General features: G+C 37.2%; 1 protein-coding gene across 2 annotated transcripts in view; it reads right to left on the bottom strand.

The window, feature by feature from the left end:
- TLE1 (TLE family member 1, transcriptional corepressor) overlaps nt 1-20222 on the bottom strand; it is a 74401-nt gene that overhangs the window by 38192 nt on the left and 15987 nt on the right. Inside the window, exons 5-6 of one of the 2 annotated variants that reach the window (XM_066339653.1) lie at nt 12957-13019; nt 11993-12097 (exon numbers count right to left, since the gene is read on the bottom strand). In XM_066339653.1, coding sequence (XP_066195750.1) covers nt 11993-12097; nt 12957-13019 — 168 coding nt within the window. The remainder of the gene's footprint in view (nt 1-11992; nt 12098-12956; nt 13020-20222) is intronic. The other variant, XM_066339654.1, reaches the window with a different exon arrangement.

Raw genomic sequence — 20222 nt, 5'->3', positions numbered from 1 at the left:
GAAGATTTGTTCCAGCACTTGGTTGCCCACAAAGCAACCTTGTATTCCTCATATTCAAATGGAACTTCTGTGCATCAGTTTGTGACAGTGGCCTCTTGTCCTATTGCTCGGCACCACTGAGCAGAGCCTGGATCCATCCTCTGACATCCTCCCTTCAGATATTCAGAGACACTCATGAGGACTACTCTCAGTCATTTTTTCTTGAGGCTGAACAGGCCCAAGTTTGTAAGCCTTTCCTCATAAGTGAGATACTGCAGTTCCTTAATCATCTTTGTAGCCTCCCTGCTAGTGACAGGCCTGCCACTATGCCATGTGCTAATTCTTACTGCTTACAGTTGCTTCCCCTGTTTAAACAAGTTTTAGAAAAATGAGGCAGGTACTATTATAATTTTTTAATTTTCTAACTACTTCCTTTGAAATATTTGTTGAATTTTGGTCAATCTGGTTTCCTTGCTTCCTTGTCTTCTAAATCCTTCATTCTGACAAGGAAGAAATGCACACTCTATGACAATAAACTAATTTTAAAGTGCCCACCGCTGCATGTCTAGCCAATGAGCCAAGAATGTGGGTTTGTAGAAATCGTTTGAAAATTACCCTTAAGTGAACAAGCCACAGTGCTTAATGTGGGGAGAGATATCCCTTCAGAAACAAAGAACAGTATCTTCAGCAAGTATCTTCCATCTATAAACCACATGAAATATCATTGTACTACAGAAATTTAAATCCATAAAAGGACAACATTGGCAAAAGCTATTCAAAGTCATGTATTTCACACATACAGAATTTGTGTGGCATGATTATTTAAAAGCTCAGCTGTGCCATGGGTAAAATCCTGTTCCTTTTTCAAGCTTTATTAAAGCATATTAAAGGAGATGTATAGACTAGTGTCTTGGAGTCTTCACACAGATTTTCCACTCCCACGAAAAAAGCAAATTAAACCCCACAACTCTACCGGGAAGAGAATTTTCCAAGTAAAGACAGAAAGAATATCTAAGTCAAGTCTGTTAAATTTCTAAACAGAAAGATCTTCAAAGTTTTTCCCATTTCCTGTTTTTGCTTGTTCAGACAACAGAAACCACACTAATAAGTATCAATTGCACAACAACATTTTTAAGCAATAAAGGGTTGCATAAATTGCCTCTCATAAAACAGAAAACTGATGCTATACTGGGATAAAGGCAGCTGGCCACACATATTCCCCAAACAGTCCTTTTTTCACAAATTAATTTCAGCTCTAAGGTAACTAAGGAGTTGCATTTCAGTGATCCACTGATACAATGAATCTAAGTACAGTAAACCCTTGTGTCACTCTAACTACTAAAAGAAAAAAATAAGATACAGAAGGTCCAGCAATCTGCTCAAAGTAATCACAAAGCTACTTCAAAACAGCATGAAGTCTAGCTGGAAGGAAGCCTGTACCCCAAGGTTCAAAATACCGCAGTATTGTTTCAGTGACTCAGATAAAGAGACAGATGTCTCCTCAGCAGGTCACTGATGACACAGAGCTGGGAGTAAGAGCCAATACCCTAGAGTGCAGCCTTTCAGAGGGACCTCAACAGGTTGGAGATGGGCTGAGGGGAACCTTCTGAAATCTGACAAGGGCAAATACAGGGTCCTGCACTGAGGAGCAATCATCGCAAGCACCAGCACAGGCTGGGATCTGATCTGCTGGAAAGCAACTCTGTGAAAAAGGACCTGGGGGTTCTGGTGGACAACAAGCTGTCCATGAGCCAGCAGTGTGTCCAAAAATGCCAATGGTGTCCTGGGCTGCATCACAAAGAACATTACCAGCAAGACAAGGGGTGTGATCCTGTCCTTCTATTCAGCTCAAGTGAAGCCTTCACCTAATGGAGTTAAGGTGATTAGGGAGATGGAGCACCTCATGTATGAGGAAAGGCTGACAGAGTTGGGCCTGTTCAGCCTCAAGAAAAGATGACTGAGAGTAGTCCTCATGAGTGTCTCTGAATATCTGAAGGGACGATGTCAGAGGATGGATCCAGGCTCTGCTCAGAGGTGCCGAGCAATAGGACAAGAGGCCACTGTCACAAACTGATGCACAGAAGTTCCACTGGAACACGAGGAACACGAGGTTGCTTTGTGGGCAACCAAGTGCTGGAACAAATCTTCCAAAGAGGTTGTGGAGTCTCACTCAACTGGAAATATTCAAGAATCACATGGACACAATCCTGTGCCATGTGCTCTGGGATGACCTGGCTTAGGCAAGGAGGTTGGATCAGATGTCCTTCTGTGGTCCCTCAAAGCCTCAGGCATTCTGTGATTCTGCTGTTCATGAATCATGAAATTGATAACCCTGGAAGAGACCACTGGAGGTCATCTGATCTACTGATCTGATCTGCTCGGGGTTGCTGAGCAATAGGACAAGAGGCAGTGGGCACAAACTGATGTGCAGGGAAGTTCCACTTGGACACGAGGAAGAACTTCTTTACTGTGCAGGTGACTGAGCACTGGCACAGTCTGCCAAGAAAGATTTTGGAATCTCCCTCAAGTGAGATATTCAAGAACCATCTGGACACAATCCTGTGCCAGGTGCTCTAGGATGACTCGGCTTGAGCAGGGAGGTTGGACCAGATGTCCCCCTGTGGTCCCTTCCAACCTTATTCATTCTTTGATTAGGATTCTGTACATGTATTCTTTGGCTTGCATTCTAAAGTATTTTCCACTTTTATGAGAAATTTTGAACTTTTTCAATGAGAAGAGAAAAAAAGTCTTCCAATGCCAGACAGGCTTGGGCTACTCTTAATTACATGGGCAGTACCAATACACACCCAGTACTTTTTCTGAATCATGAGATCCCACTCTTAAATTTTAATACTGTAGTTAGTTTTACACCTACAGAACTAAAAAACAGGTGTTCAGTGGTTCCCAATAAAATTCAAAAAGCATTTAAAAATTAATAATCAAGGCTAACTTATTAACCATTGATTTGTTTCCACATTATCACTATACATTTCAAGGGAGAAAGGACTCTTATCTTTCCCTTAGTACAAATCTGAGAAGCAAAATTTCTTATCTTCACTGTGTCTTTCTGTCTTACTGTAAAAAAGCTAGGTTTCACTGCCTTTTCTTCTGGCATCTTCCAGGGCAAGCACAAGCACCAGAATTAGATAAGAGATAATACGCTTCAGATCACTTTTGTAAGCAGTACATGACTGGTGTGGGTGACCCCACCCAAATGATTTGCCACCGCACCCTACGAATAAGCCCATCAGCTGTTTTTCCAGTAAAGCGATCAGCAATTAAGTATTTAACAAATTTTTAGTAATGGTTCTTAAATGGCAGTATTTCCCACTATCATAGACAGAGTAATTATACAGCATTGCCAGCAGGACTGATGTTTTCACCAGAGTAGATCTGCTCTCACAGCCTCTCTACGCTGTGGAACCTCTACGGATTAAGTAACCTCATGCAGGCAGAGCCCTGCAGTGAAGATGCACGGCACTGGCCAGCAGATGGAATTCTTCCAGTTCAGTGACATCTTCTCCCCAAGGTGCATTAAACACTCCACTACTACAGATGCATCCACGCAAAGGCTTGTGCCGACAGAAAAGGGTTTTCTTTCTTCCTCTGTGCTTTTAGGCAATGCAAATCAACCTAAAACTCTGTAGGTTGTACCACGTGCAGGCCCACTGAAGCATGAGTAGAAAAACACAAAAAAGCAGCCCACAAACTAAAGAAGCCCTTTTGGTAATAAAACCTTTTATGTATGTACAAACACACCAGATTTTATATGACATATACACAACATTTTAAATCTTAATGTGTCACTAATATATCATTAAATACAACATATACTATATATTATATATACATATTTTATATATATATATATTATTGTTCTGTGTATGTTATCTATATATTGACTGCTTATAGTTCTACATAAAAATATAGATCTTTGGTGTGTTTGTAAAAATAAAAAATGTGTACTCCAGGACCTGTTTAAGAACAATTCCTGTCTCAAACACTTCATAGCAAAAGAAACAACAAAACCAAGCAGAAATTATTCAGAAGATCATGTTTTTATGGGGCCTTGCATTATTTATGTTATTTACCTTGTTTTTAACTTAGATAAAATCATTTTTTCTTTTCTTAAGCTTTATTCTGAAGAAATAAGAGATAAACAGCAAAGCTGAAGGCAACTGGGAGAAAAGGACAGCCACAATGGAAGAGCCAAACAAGAATTTGTGAAAAACAGATGCCACAGGACAGGAAGGGTAGAGTCAGAGTCACCACAGAAAAAATGATCCTCGCTCAGGAAAACATGTCTCCACCAAAGGATTTCCCAGATTCTCTAAGAAAGTAACAAATCCAGAACCACAGTATAAAAGTCACAGAAGATGACCCTAAAATCTCCCAGTCCAGACAAGACAAAGGCTGGTTTTCTGAAAACATTCACATTTCTCTATCACTGCCAAAGTCAGTTCAAGAACAAGCTTTTCTTTAATTTTAGACAAGTACATACCACCTTCTCTGAAGACTCAGATGCAAGCCTTAAGTCCCTAGAATGAAGCTGTCAGCACACACTGCTTCTGCTCTGCAGAAACTGTCAGCACATTTCATTTCTGTGGCAACCATAAATTCCTGCTATTACTCACCTTCTAACCCCTAATCTATGTATTTGCCTTTTTAGCTACTGTTAGCATACCACCACCGTCCAACAACACTTCAAAAGTATGCTCCTACTGCACAGCTGCCAAAAACAACTAGTTTAAGCATGCACCAATTTGGAAATGACTTACAGATATTACTCTAGAGGGTTTTATTACTGACGTATGATTATCTTAAAAAGTATTTATTTTCCTTCCAGGCTCTTTTAGTCTCCAGAATTTTAACTCTTGCTGAACATGACCGAAATTATTAAGTAGCAAGGCTTTTTGGTAAATTAAAATCCAGAACTTAAATAGAGGATTTGAAATTATACTCACTACCCTTTTGTCCCAGCTACTACTAACTACAAAAATATTTCAGAGGCACCAAAAAATGATAAATATGACAGTCATAAGAAAAGCATTACACCAATCATTATTTAGTGTTCCAAGCCAGGACCAGAATCTTACACATTTTTTCTACATTCCATAACGACTTTGACACACCAAATGATAATTATTTCTGATCATGCATTTAAGCACTTTTTCTAATTCTTGCCTTTACTTTCTCACTACTGCTGCTTGTAAGTACTCAATCTAAAGAGCTAGCTAGGCAGCACCTTTCTAAATAGTACTAAATACTGCTTCAGGCAGTTGAATATTAAGTTCAGGCAATTAACCATTATACAAGATAGCAAACTTGATACTTCAGCAAGTACTCTGAAAATTCAAAAATAATGCAGTTAGTAGATAACAGAAACCCTGCAATTGAAACAAACTCTTATGCATATTGAAGAGTTACAGCAAAATACTGTGAAAACTGTGTCTTTACTATTTCCTGAAGTTATCTTAACTGCCTATGCTAGCCTCTCTCTATGAAAGAGTAAGGAAGGCAAGCTTCTTGTTTGTCCTCCCACACAGTCCTTATCTCAAGTCTGTCTTGCTCTTCCTCCATGAAAAACACGGCAAGCAGCTTGCTGTTTTCTGGTACGTTTCCAATGTTTATATTTACAGTTGTCCTGGTTTAGGGCAAATTTTGGGAGGAAACCTTCAAATGGGGTCCCTCTAGGGCTAAACAGATGAATGGGGTACAAATATTATGAAGTCACCTCAGAACAATACTACTTGTGTCCCCCTGTATCTTCTTCCACCAGCATCTGCCTCCTCTCAGTGACTCCACTGCTGACACTGGCACCTAGTTAGAGGTGTATTTTGCCTGTGCAGTCTGCATCATTCCCACCTGCACAGTGGCAACTGGTTCACATCAGCTTATCAGCATTTCCTTCTCAAAATCTGTATGGTTCATACTTTGCAGCACTTTCGTTGTAAATTAGGCCAACCTGCAACTCTATATCATTCAATATACTAACTCCCAACAACTTTCTCTACTCCTACTCAAGCTGGGCTGAGACAACTCCATGAACATAAGCATCCTTTGTCCTTCCTCAAGTAAAGTTAGTGAACTTCTTTACATTTCATTTCTCCTCATATGCAATCCAAACAGAATCTTTCTTCCATCTGCATCAACCAATTCACCTCTCCCATCCAACTCCTTCCTCCTCCAAACATATTTCCATACCATATGGAAATATTCCACGTACCATATTTCCAACTACTTTCCAGTAGCTTCCAAGTACTGAAGGTTACATCACATTTTATCTCACCCTACTGACTTTTCTACTCCTATTCCCCCACATATCTTACTATATATGAAAGCAAAGTAGACACCTGTAAGACAAAAAATAGGTACATCTCTTCATTTTGTCTCCTTTTACTTAACTTTCTTTTATGACTACTATCCACTTTATCACTATCTTCAAACAAGGTAAGCTATTCTGCCTATACACTTGAATCAAGAGAGGCGAGCTGAATCACTTCTTAGAGGAAGTAATACTTTCCTCTAGGATAAATTAGTCTCTGTGACAATTTCATATATGAGTACAGACACATACTGCTCCAACCACATTCTGCAAATGCTTGCTTTCAACTGCACTATTTTAGCATTTGTATTCAACTTCAGTTTCTTATATTCAACCAAAACAATTCTATCTAAACCAGTCCAAACCAGATCAATCAACTCTTCAATAAATCCAAATCAAATCAATTAACTCTATCAAATCCTTCTAACCCCTCCTGAAACCACACTCCAGTTAGAATTTTTTTGTTCACTGTTATCATACACACATTTTTCCAAACTTACCATTCACCTCTGCTGCAAACATCTGCTGAAATCTACAGCATTCTAAGTGTACATGCTGTATTCCCAACATCCTCTCAGCAAAAAGGAATCTAGTAAGAGGTACCAACTCACATTTGGTACTTCACATGCTATCTCATAAGAATCTACCTTCTCTCTGTATTCACAGTTCAGCTGCTTATCTTTATGTTTTAGCACTAGCTAACAATATTTTTGCTCAATTGTCATACTTCCACTCCTTTCCTGAAAGCTCTTAGGCTTCACAGATTTGTAACTGCATACTTGGTCTCACCTTTGACTTGTAGTTTAGATACTAGATCTTGATGAGAGCCACCTGAAGTTCCTTTGCTCTTTTTTTTGGGCAAGATCCAAGGTGAAGCTTTTTCCACCCACCCCACATGAAGCCTTGCAAGACAACGGAGGTCTGGCCTGCAATTCAATTTCATTTGACTTTTGGATGCTATTTTGCCCTCTCCAGAATGACTGAGAACACTTTCTTCTACTGAAAATTGTCTTGTTTCAATACTACCTTCCTCTATATTGCTGCTCCAAGATTCTTCATTTCCCACCAGTCCACAGAGAGTGGGTGTGTGGGGGTGCAATGTCAAGATTAAATCAAGTTTGGTTAACACCACTCTTTCATATTTTGCACACCTTCTCCCAGATTTTTTCTTTTGAGTAGACCAAGTCACCAATACACATCAATACCACTTTCTTATTTTTTCCTCCAAGCTTAGTGGCACTAACAATAAAACTCTGACCATTGTTGGGGGACTGGTATTTTGAGAATACTGACTATAATGCTGACAAATACCTTCCTCCCTTGCTATCTACTTTAAATTGGTAAATTACGTCGGGAGACTTTGTATTCTAGAAGTAGTTACCATGAATCCTAGGATAAAAGCAAAATTTCTATATGTTCTAAAATATTAAGAATAACCCAGGATGTTGCTACACAACAGAGCTCCTAATGCCAGAGCTCAGTAATTTAGACCTAGAGTTACTGGGAGTTAATGTTAAAAGTAAGGAGAGTGTCTTGTGCTCACTAGATCTCATTTTATTTAATTTAAAAGCACTAGGCAATTTCCCCTCCCTCAGCACATAATGCAGATCATGGCTGAGAAGGATTTTAAGTAATGCTACAGCTGCTTAGCTCTTCCCTTGCACTAAATTCTGCATTCATTTCTGCTCTAGTCTGTATTTCTATTTTATAATGAAACATACAGCCTAGTTATTTATAGGCTTTCTAAGGATTAACTACACACTCATAAGAATAAACCCTCAAGAGGTTAACCTCATCCTCTTAAGCTTCACACACTACAATCCCAGAGATAGCTGGCAACCACAGCCAAGAGAGAAAAAATAATCCCACATCTTGCTAATCCTTTAGCCAATCACCTCATGCAACAGTGGAGAGGCCTCTCAGAGGCTAACAACTCAATCTGTCTCAGGAGCACTGTCAGTCCAAAAGACATATATTTCACTAAAACATTAGCAACTCACCTCAACAGGAAAAATTAGACATGCCTGGCTTCTCAGTAATATGCTGAAATCATGCATCAAAAACACAGTGCTGAAGAGTTTCCAGTTTGCTGCTTGTATTTCTCATTCAGATATTTGAATATTCTACTCATAAAATTAGTTTACTGATTAGAAAGTAAATCTAATCTCGCATTGTTCGTATTTACACATGCCAATTTAACTGCTCCTTTTACTCCCTAACACAAACCTTTTATTTTCTAGACATATCTCATGAAAACAACTCCACAAAAACCAAGCAAACAATGAAACACAAAAAACCCAAAAAACCCCCAACAATCCACCCAAAAAGAAGTCTAAACAACCCTTTAAGTTAAACCATAATAATCTACCTAAGTCTTTCATACCATGGTCTAGATTCTTCTTTAACTGCAGAAGTGGACACTGCCTACAGCAATGCCAAGGAGTTAATGGGGGCACTTATCCTTTTTATTAGGGTTTCTGCTTTGCCCATTATTTACCTAGCAAAATTGCTACTTCATCCTACTCTAATATAACAAATATTAAATGGTGCTATTTTAAAAAATATTAAGGAATATTGTTTAGCCATACTGCTATCCCATGGCTGAAAGTAAAAACCTTCACAAACATGTAGGATAAGGCCAGGAGTATGACTGTTAATAACCATTCAAGGTTTTTTCCTGAAGTAAGAATTTTTAATGAACACAGAGGATTAGCACTGCTTAAAAGCTCACTGAGTCCAACTATATTACTTTCTTTAAAAAATGTGTCAATTTAATCATTCTGTTTTGTACATGCTTAATATACACCTATTCTAAAGCCCAGTTTTTGATTTTGCAGGCAAATTCTCTGAAAAATACCACTCCTGTGAGACCGTAAGTCTCTATCCTCATAGTCTGTCCACTAATAGGCCTCCCTCTTTTCAACTGGAAATAAAAAGTATGAACTAAATATAGCTCAAAAACACTTTGTATTTCAAAGCATTATTCCCAGTAATTAAAAAGTCTTTGTTCCCTTCCAGAATTCACACATTGCACTGGAGAAACAGGAATTTCTCCAATTAAAGGAAGCCAGTTGGGAAACTCTTGAATCATCTGGTGTCAGGAAGCAATGTTGCTTAAGGACAGAAAGGAAGAGGGGGGAAAAAAGGCAAATCTTGGCAAAAATGCAAGTTTTATTTATTCAAGAAAAACCAGGCACGTCAGTACCAGCTAGGAAAATGAAATTTCTCTCCTATCCTCAAGAACTATCATATGCATGCATTTTAGGTTGCGTGATACCAGAAGCTTGTTGATTGTATCTTCTCCTGTTAAGAGATTGGTCCAGCCTACTTGCAGCCTGAAAAGAAGTTTGATGATCTTTCATGCCCATAAAAGGTGTCTAAACCGTTAAATTACTATATCTTTTCTTATCTTGAAAGACATTGCACTTCAGCAGCATGGCCCTTCCATTGTTCTTTACACTAAGTCGGGCCCCTGAACAATACTGACAGCTGCTATCAAACTGCGCCGTGCTCACCCTCAGTGCAGCTGCCGTTTGTAGGAACAGACAGGCTTTTGATGTGTCCTCCCCTCTGGGGAAAGGGCCTGACACCCTGAGTGCTCAGTGAGGGGGAGCAAAGGTCTACTGAATTGTCAGCCTGATTTTATGCTATTCAGATTTTCCAGGACATACACCATCTCTTTCAAACAATACCAAGCATATGTCAGAGCATGAAACTTATTGTGCAGCACATGCACAAACTATTGATTAATAAGACTGTAAAAGATCACTGGGACATACATCTGATTTTGGCATTATGTAAATGCATGCATCTATGTGGTCAAACAAATTTTGAGACAATTAACATGCTGGGCACATTCACCGTTTTGGATTTGTATGGCATCATTCAGAAGTCTTTCATGGGACACATGAAAGTATTTCTTCAGGTAAATCTTAGGTAATTATAAAACAAGAACAGTAGAGCCTACTATTCCTGCTTCCAAAGAGCTTCCCTCCCTGCTAGCCCAAAAATCCTCAAGTTCTTAATTGCATGTGGTACTTGCAGATCCTATAGCTTTTAAGACTGTACTGTGCAGACTTTAAAAAGCAGCAGATCATATGCCTGAGATGGCAAAATTTGGTTTGTCTAAGTAGCACTATTTTTAGGCAAGTAAGAATCTTCCAAAATCTGTTTTAATGTGTTTCCTTTTACTGCATAAACTCTTCGTTAAAACTAGTTCATAACGAAGGGCTTTTCATACCATTTTTATCCTTAAGAAGCAATTTGTTTTAAAAAATGCAAGAAAGTACGGTTCTCTAATCTTTGCTAATCAAATACCACAAATGCACATGTGGTGTATTTCAAAGATCAAATCAGGTATTCATAAACTAATTCATTACACAAGCAAAGCATAGAGGAGATTCTGACAAATACAGATGTAATTGTGTGGGTTTCTAAGATGTGATTAGCAAATCAACTAAATAACAGTCAAAATTTCATACGAAGGAAAAACAGCACAGATTTGAAGGGGGAGTATGTTTATGCAAAGCTAATCTGTCAAGTGTAATAAAGCAGCTTGAATAAAATTTAAGCTGAAAATCCACTGAAGCTCCCCATTTCAGGGAGGAAAAGCTATTAAAAGGAAATGAAGGTCACCCTCCCAGTTTATTTCACCTAATTGACTGCCAATAGCTTACCACAGGCAACCCGACTGCAGATCTGCAATTGAGAAACTGATGAAAGGAGCATTTTCAAGCTGAGGCTCATTCTTTTAATCCTCCCTCACTCCTATTTTTTTTTTTCCATCTCCAGTTGGGATGTAATTTTAAGCACAGATGGATTAACTGGTTCCATTGTCTGTAGACGTCATTGGACTATGGCACTGTTAATCCGTACAGCAGCATGTCTAATTATCATTACAAAGTGTCTGAGGGAACTATAAAGACCAGCAGGGCATCTTCTCACAAGCAATTAACATAAATTGATAAATGAGTAATTTGAATCCGCTCAAGGCGCTCACATATGAATAAAATCAGAAAAGACAGGTTCTTGTTTCAGCTACTTCTTTCACTTAGTCGGAAGGGCAGAAAACATGAGAAATATTCCAGACTTAGTGGCAGGGGAAATGAACTCATACAGTGGAAGGAATGTATGGTTCAAAAAGTTCATTAATACAAAGCAAATGACTTGTGATTGACAACCAGTCACAAGCAAGTAGTATTAACTTTTTTAGCATATTTAAAAGCACATTCTTGGTGAAAGGCTATTAGAACACTGTGTCAGACAATTAATACTACTTCAAAAGCAAGTGAAGTTTCTATTCAGTAGCTTGCTAATTTAAAATTCATGAAAGATTCACAAGAAAGGAAAAGAAAGAAGAATGAATAGTTGTATAAGGTCCAAGAACTCAAGTGTCACAAAAAGCATGAGGAAAAAGTAACTAGCTCAACTGACATACAGTACTTATAAATAAACAAGCAACTCTCCTAAAACTATATTTCTTGCAGAAAAAAAAATTTGTTACATGCAGCACTGCTGGACAAAATTATGTTCTAACAAAGTGAACTACTACCTTTATCTCTGCTAAAATATGTGCAAACCAAAAACACTTCAGCAACACTGGGCATAAAAAACAGTGTTAGATATAAAAACATTATGTTTATTTTAAAAATAGCAAAGCAGTAAGATATGAAAGCAAGTTATACACACTGTAGGAGGTAGACCTGGAAGGCCACGTACCCCGATGATGGCATTCAATTCAGCCATGGTCACTTGTTTGGCACGTTCTACAGCTTGGGCCACTTGTTGCTGATGCTATTGAAAGAAGAAGAGGTATAAGGAGGAATCTGTGTTAAGGTATTAGCACATCATATCAAACCAGGATCACAAATACTTGAATAACCAGTTTGTCTGCAGAAGCCCACAGCTATCCATTACAAGACATCTCATGCAGATAAAAGGTAACAATGCCCTATTTTTCAGCTGCTCAAAAGGAAAGAAGAGACCTGAAGGCAGCTATCTCTTACACTACATCCCTTCATTATTAGTTTTCTGGCAAATGAATAATAATTTTTAATTGAGCTGACAGGATAATAATGTCAACTTTACATTAGTTTCAATTTTAACATTTATAGACTCTATGCCCAGATAGCAAAACCAACTGAAATCAAGAATTACAAATACTCTTTGTACAAATGTAGGGTTTGAAAATACTAAGTTTCAAAACAGAATACCAGTTGCCCACAACATGGTAAAATCAGTCATTCTGACTGAATGTAGGTCTACAAACTTAAATAATGTTCTGCATATCAGCTAAAACCTTCACCTTTGATATAAAGTATGTGGGGAATATAAGCATGCTTATTTCACTAGATCTGCACTCGACAACTGAGTATCTAATAAACAATCACTGTGATTAGAAATGAAAGAATTTTCTTGTACCACTACTATTTTACAGACTCCCACTCTCCTCAGGCAAAGAATGAAGCTGAGCCGTTGTCACTAGTTTGAACTCAGATTTGTTAGATCAATTAGCAGGGGGTTTGCACACTTCAGCTACAACAGATGTTCCTTACACTTGTGTATTGTGATAAAATTAACATCTTAAAACTAGCTAATTTGCAAACAGAAAAACAACATAATTGCACTTTAACAGCTGAACAGTTTTACTTACTTCCTGAGACAAAAACGGGATGACTTGTGCACAAATTGTATTCAATCTCTTGGCAATTTCTGTCTACAGAGGAAAAAGTATTTTTATTAAAAACTGCATTTTAGGCGGTTTGACATACATTAACTAGTACACAAGATCATATTATGTTCAGAGAGTGAAGCAAGTAACAAAAAAATTACCCGTTTTTCATACAACTGCAAATATAAATACTTAATATGTAAGCCCAGACAAGGAAGGAGATTTTGTTAGTTATTCTAAGACATCTGCCATGTCTAAAGTACCTAATCTGTATACACATTTAGGCACAAATCTGGTCCTTGTATATAGTTCTTTAATAAGCAGAGCATTTTTTAAATCCATTAACTCCCAAGATGAAGCCTTTTAAAAGGTAGATTTATTATTACTCAAATTATCAAGCAGCATAACATGAAGGCAACAGGCATAGAAGAAGAATGTTTTTTCGTGATCAATTTGATCTGCCTATTAGAAGGTAAAACGACAGAAACATACCATCGGGAATACAAAAGAAATACTAAAACAGAAGCGAGGAAGAAAGAAGACAAAAAGTACAGACTTCTAAAATCCATATTGAAAGATAATTAAAATAATGCAAATGTGGAAAAAATCGTATGAGAAAATGTGATAGTCTATAACAGTAAATTTGTGAAACCATGAGCAGCAGGAGAACAAGGCAGAAAAATTAGGAATCAGTAAAGAGCAGAACAATCCTTCAATGAGATCAACAGAGATTACAGCAGTACAAAGAATTTGAGTCCCACTTTTCAACAGTTTCATTTATCTTATACTTCTGTATCCCCCATTTTGGCATGTCATCCTAAACACTGAATTCCTGGTGTGGTAAAGGGATTTTTTTCTCTCATTACTCAGTATTACCTGTGTTTACAGCATTTCAGACCTATACATCTGCCTGTAATTCAGAACCACTATTATAATTAACCCTCAAGGTCCCTATAGAATTTCCTCAGTCTTCAAAAACAGCTATTTCAGTCACTGTAGCACAGTTGCACAAAACCAAAATCAGCAACAAGACAAGAACACAGCTTATGTAAAAGACACTAAACAGCTCCTGTAAATCTGTCATACAATTAACCCCTAAAGATATTTCTTGATTAGTTGGGGGTGGGGGGAGGGGGCGTGGGGGTGTTTATGTTTCAAGACACAAGAAAGAAGTGGTCACTACTGTGAATCATTAGGCCTTCTATGAAATGACACATATTAAAGCTGAGCAAAAATAAAATAATCACTTAAGTCACCCTAAAACTGTTAACTCTCTGCCAAGTCCTTTCCTGAATCTTCCCATAATTCTGAGGTTTTTTTAAGAAGACACTGGGATACTTTGATCTTTATACATCAGTCACATAACAGTTGGGATACAAAACCCACCGGGCTAGTTTTATGTCTCAGGACGCAAGCAATTTGGGATCTACATATAATTAGCAAGTTTAACACCTCCTTCCCAACCTCTGTCAGACACAGAGAAAATTCATTATGGCATCTAGACCTGTAAAATATTTTTTCTCTCTCCACAAGAAGCACTCCATCTGACCAAAGCCTGGTATTTGACACACTCACTCTATAAAGTTTTGCAGATGCCTCCAAGGAAGTTCTGGGCTGGTTTCTGCCTAGGATTAAAAGGTTTCTCCAAAATAAGGGCAAAGAAGTGACAGCTACTTTACAGGAAATCTTTACTCCTTGCAACAAGGTGGTAAAATATTCTCAACCGAAACAGCTATAATTTCACGGAGTACCACAATGGTTTTTTCCATTCTGTCTGGGCCACAACCATAAAACATCTATAATTCCACATTTAGCCTTTAGTACTGGTACTACATACAGAATAGCAAAGACAACAATTGGAAGTTACCAGCTTAACTATTACTGGTTATCAGACTTAACTGTTACCAAAACTGTTGGCATTTCTCTGTTAAAGGAAAAAACAAACAAACAAAGAAAAAAACCAATTAAAACAAAACAAACAAACAAAAAAACCAACAAAACCAAACACAAACAAACAAAAAACAAAACCAAAAACAACCACACATGTACTAATGGGCATTTTTCCACATACCTAGTATAGCTCCCCAGAAAGCAGGACACATCATGGAAAGGTATTCTATTGCAGAACAATCTGTTTGGCTAATGTTTAGCTAAGATGTTTAAGATCCAAAGATTTAATTGCCTAGACCAATGGGATTAACTTTGTTTTTTAGGCAAGTATGAATCATAGCAGGTGACAAGAGAGGATAGAGTAAGAGTAAAATAAGGAACTCACTCAGTGTCTACTGAAAAGTTCTTTGGCCTGTATGGTCTACACAGGAGTCTCCCTATTCTGAGGCAAATGTCCTTATTGTTGCTATAATGAAACAAAATGCAATCCTATTTTTAGTAGAGTCCGTGAAACATGCAAGTTGTCCATATTATTAATTTTTCTGTCGAAAATATCTGAGCTACCCTGTAAAAACCTAGCATGCATGATATCAAGCAGTAAAATAAAAGAATGCAGTCTCACATGCATCAGGTTATAATCGCCTTCCAATGAAGGTGGATTGTTCGCTAGATGTTTTCTTTATTTTCTAAAAAATTATTCTTTTTCTAAAATTATCAGCTTTCATCCTTTCCACATCAGTCTTCTGTTAAAATTATTGTCCCAGTACTATCACACCTGATTTAGTGTCAGAACAAAAAAAAGAACAAAAGTGTATTATTCTTAGTTTGTCTTTACCAAAGCTAGGCATCATTGATGACGATATATAAACAGCAACCTTAAGGCAGTTACAGTGGTAGATAAACTTAAATGTACATGCCATGAAATAAGCTTATTTTGAGATTTCTTGCTGTTGTTATGAGTGACAATTAAGAGATATCTACACTGAAAACTGAAATACCTATTCTATATAATCACAAAAAATCTGCTTGCATTTAATATGCGGTTTGTCTAAGTTTTCATACATTTGAAATACTTAAATTATTTATCTACTACGCAATTTCATGCACCTCCTGTTTGCTGCCATATAATATTAAGTAAAAAATATTTTCATTCACAAACAAGTTAAAAAACTTTCATTTTCTAGCAAGTTGTGAAAGTTAGGTTTTAAAGCACAATTCACGTAATTTTGCTTATCAAGAGTTGCAAGTGGTTGTTTTCAGAACTGAGAAAAAGAGACATTCGTTGCTTTAAATGTAACTGCAACAGTCCAACAGACAATGTGCGTTTGCTTTTTAAGGTGAATGACCCTTGACTATGCATGCACGTGTGCCAAAAGTGTATACACACTCATTCTGGATGGCAAAACCCCCTTCTGAATGGGTCAAGGACAGTTTCAGTAACTGGTGTCATTAGAGTAAGCCCCCTGACCTGGGGGTCATGAATTTCTAACTCTTAAAATAAAGGTACTTATCTCCTGTTTCTAGAGGCCTTCGAATATAATATAACTATTACCTGATTGCTAATCTTGAGAGATATAGAGAGGTCCTAAGGATGAATAAACAAAGGTAACTTCGCAGAAAACTGCTCAAACATAGACAAACACGACTAATTGCCCATGTCCTGTGGCTCCTTGCTAAAGCAGGCTACAGAAGCCTGCATCTCTCATCAAAGTCCTCTGAGCTCTATGGCAGCTCTTAGCAAAGCATCTGAAGTACCCCTAATTGTTTGTGTTCTTAATGCAGAGCCTCTTGAATACATTCATTTTTTAATAGAGAACTTGAGTGTGAGGCCCATCAAAGAATAACAAAACTACATCATTCACTGGTTCTTGCTGCTGTAATGATTGTCTTTTGATTTATTTGCAAATGACTAGCTTGTCAGACCCCTCACTGAAGTGCTACCCTCTCTTCTGAAGTATCATTAAAAATTAACATGAAGGAATTCAGCTGCATTTGGTAAAATTAAATCCAATGGATTTTTTCTCTTGTGTAATTTTTTTGCCTCTGTTCCATTTAGTTAAGGACTTAATGTTTTGACCTAACTATTTCCAAACTCAAGTGTTTGTACTTAAGTTTGTCTTGCTCACTTGTTAAAGTGAATTCTCAACATAATGACAAAGAACGAAGCAGCCAGACTACTTACTAAATATAATACTTATTTAAATAAGGCATTTTACTACAGACTTAATTAAGCTTGTCTGTATAATGGAATTTTTTTCACTTCTGCCTTGGTAGAAAAAAGGTTTTTTCTGTTTTCTTTTACAATAGTTATTCCAGGTAATTTTGCCCTTTGATAGCCTGTTACTTTCCAAAACTCCACATAAGGTATCATACCTAAATCACCATAATTTCTTGAAAACTACATGAAATTAAAAGGAAATATAATACAAGTATCAAAATTTTATTTCACAGCATAACAAACACCCATGTGCATTTTAGTTTCTAATGTAAGAAGCCCTAGCTTATGGGAACCAGCAGTTTAACTTCTAAGTGAAGAACCCAGACTTCCTCTTTCAGCTTCAGAGGTTTCAATGCAAGCAATTTTGGGTTTGCTCCAACCAGTCTCTACCGATACATATCCCAGTACTAACTTCAGTTATAGCATCCATGGTGATTTAAGACAAAAATTAAATTTTACAACACATTAGTTTTACCAATCATTTGTGCTGCAACAGCTGCTCCATTATTATTGCTGAGACTCGTCAAAACTGTCCAGACTTTATTTTACAAAGCAATGGTTAGCTAAAAATGTCCATTTTATGTCAGAAGGTTGTTACTCTACCTGCACTGAACTTCCAGAATCACACAGTTAGATCAGACCTGAAAGCACTCTATCGCCTGTTCTGAAGGATGGCTTTATGTATTCTCAATTATTAAATTTTTATTTAAGCTATTATTTTGATCCTATTTTGAAAATAAAAATTATAATAAATTCAGAAAAATGCAGCTTAGGAACAACATGATTAAAGCAAAAAATTCCAAAGTTCTGATAATACCAAAGAAGCATGACCTAATTCATGCCCTTCAAGCAAAAGAATAAGAGAATCAACCTTTACTGTGCAGAAAGGAATATACTGTTAAAACAGATTCACAAAAGCTTAAGAAGGTAATTCTTAAGCACTCTGCCTCTCCTCACACTTCCGAGACTTAGAAAGCCAAGTAAAATACTGAATTCCTCCTGGAAGGACAAAATGGACTTCCTGCCATTTACAACATGTAACACAGTAATCCACTGGGGAGGAAAGGTCAGTGTTGCACTTTTGGTCATTACTGAATCATTTGAGATTATCTGTGGTAGGAATGAGAAGAAAATCGAAGCATATGAGAATACTGCAAATGGCTTGACCTCAGCCCAGTTTTCATCTCTACCTGTCTATAAGGCATATGACTAAAAGCCCTCTTTATGGGACAGGCTTAACCACACTTTTTTAATCCATGCTGCAAGCCAGAACTCAAATACCCAAATACTTGTGAAACACAGTTAGAAACTGTATATTTTAGTCTTGTATTGAAGTTTAATATCCATTTAATATTTTAATTTTTCCAACAGCATCATTGAAACAAGCAGTGCAGTTAAATGACAAAGCTTCTATTCTTTTTGTGATCAAGATCTTCAAAAACAACAGAAAACACACATATTCAGAGAGTAATTACAGAACAAGACATGTTTCACTGTGCTTAGCTTTCTGCATGCTTTGTTAGTACTTGCTATTGCAAGACTCTAGCACCTCCAAAACTCTGTTGCTAAGAGTTCAGGAGATGAGGGGATGTTGGAGTTATAATTAAATCTCAAAACTTAAACATTCAAAAGCTTCAAATGATTAAGGCTAGCATTCTGTGAACTTTGCTATTCATGAGTTATTGAATCCAGGTTGAGCACAGAGATATGCATATATTATGAATGCCCTTTTATTTAAAATTAATACACTACATTCCATTTTGGCAATGGCTGCAAAAGAAAAAAAAAAATAAAGGCAACATGCCATTTAAAAGTTTAGGCCCCCATAGTATATCAATGTCAAACAACAGCATGTCAAGCTAAGATTCAATTCAGGTAAGTGCCACTGCCAAATTTTCTTGTTCCCAGACGTGCTTTAAGATTATTTTATTGCTTAAAATTTAATTTGTTCCAACTTGCGTTTCCAAGACAACGTTGGCTAACCCTGCAAATCATTTGGGTAATTGGATATCTTATCTTTCTATTGCTCTCAAATCCAATGATTCTGGAAGAACTGCAGCAGCCAATCAAATTTACAGGCCTCCTGAGTAATAGACTTGCACAAGTAGCCACATCCATCTCCCCTCTACTGCCGTATTAACCAACCTGTGACAAACTGTGGAAGCTGGCCTTCCAACTGTATTTTAAATTATAAACACTGTCATCACTAATACTCTCACCAACAGGAAGGAATGGGAAGGTTTATTCTCAACAGATACTTGATATTCAATCTGACAAGAAGCAATGGGTAGTATTCATTTCAGCAACAGAAATAATCTCTGTATTTTGGGCATAAACTTCAGTTTAGCATGACAAACAAATCATAAATACAGTTTTCCTTCTGCCCCACATTTTAATTGTGAGATCAGTCACCCACAAGATCATATTAAAATCCCAGAAGACTGGGATGAAAAATTTTAAGAAATGAAAAAACCAAAATACCATCCTATCATAAGTGGGAGTGAGGAAAGGAGGAAGTAGCAGAAATATTAACAGAATAAAAATTCAAAATTATAAAGCCACAGAATCCTACACAGTTTCCAAAGTGAAATTAGAGGGCTTTAATTCAGTACCTAAACTACTTTCATCTGAATCCTCTTTGATGTTCGTTTAAATTACAGAAAGATCACATTAATTTAAACATAAGCTACATATGATGCACAAGACAACAGCTACACTTGCCAAATATCTACCACAGATTTGGATCCCACTCAATTGTAAAGTGACTGGATATATTTCAGATGTGTAATTTCAATGTTTTATAATAATAGAGAGAGGCTCTGTGTAACTCTCAATGAACCACTGTACACAACTGCCCATCCCATTTACAGCTGTAAATCCTGTTGAAACAAAGCCAACTGGCAACAATGAATCTGTTGTCAGGATGTCAAAGTGCTCCTTTCACATATCTTCACTATGTCAAGACTCTTCTTAAACTTGGCTAAAGAGGGCAGTTACCACATTTCTCCTTTAATCTAACTTCAGCCCATGTTGCTTAAGCACTCACAACTACAAAAGGTGTGTTTATCTAAATTTTAGTTCCATTGTTTAGTTTCCAAGCCTAAGCTAACCTTAAATACATACAGAAGTATTTAAATCTC

The sequence above is a fragment of the Sylvia atricapilla genome, chromosome Z (assembly GCF_009819655.1).
Source record: "Sylvia atricapilla isolate bSylAtr1 chromosome Z, bSylAtr1.pri, whole genome shotgun sequence".
Classification (NCBI taxonomy): domain Eukaryota; kingdom Metazoa; phylum Chordata; class Aves; order Passeriformes; family Sylviidae; genus Sylvia; species Sylvia atricapilla.
The sequence above is the reverse complement of the archived record's forward strand: the minus strand, read 5'-3'. Positions and strand labels throughout refer to the sequence as shown.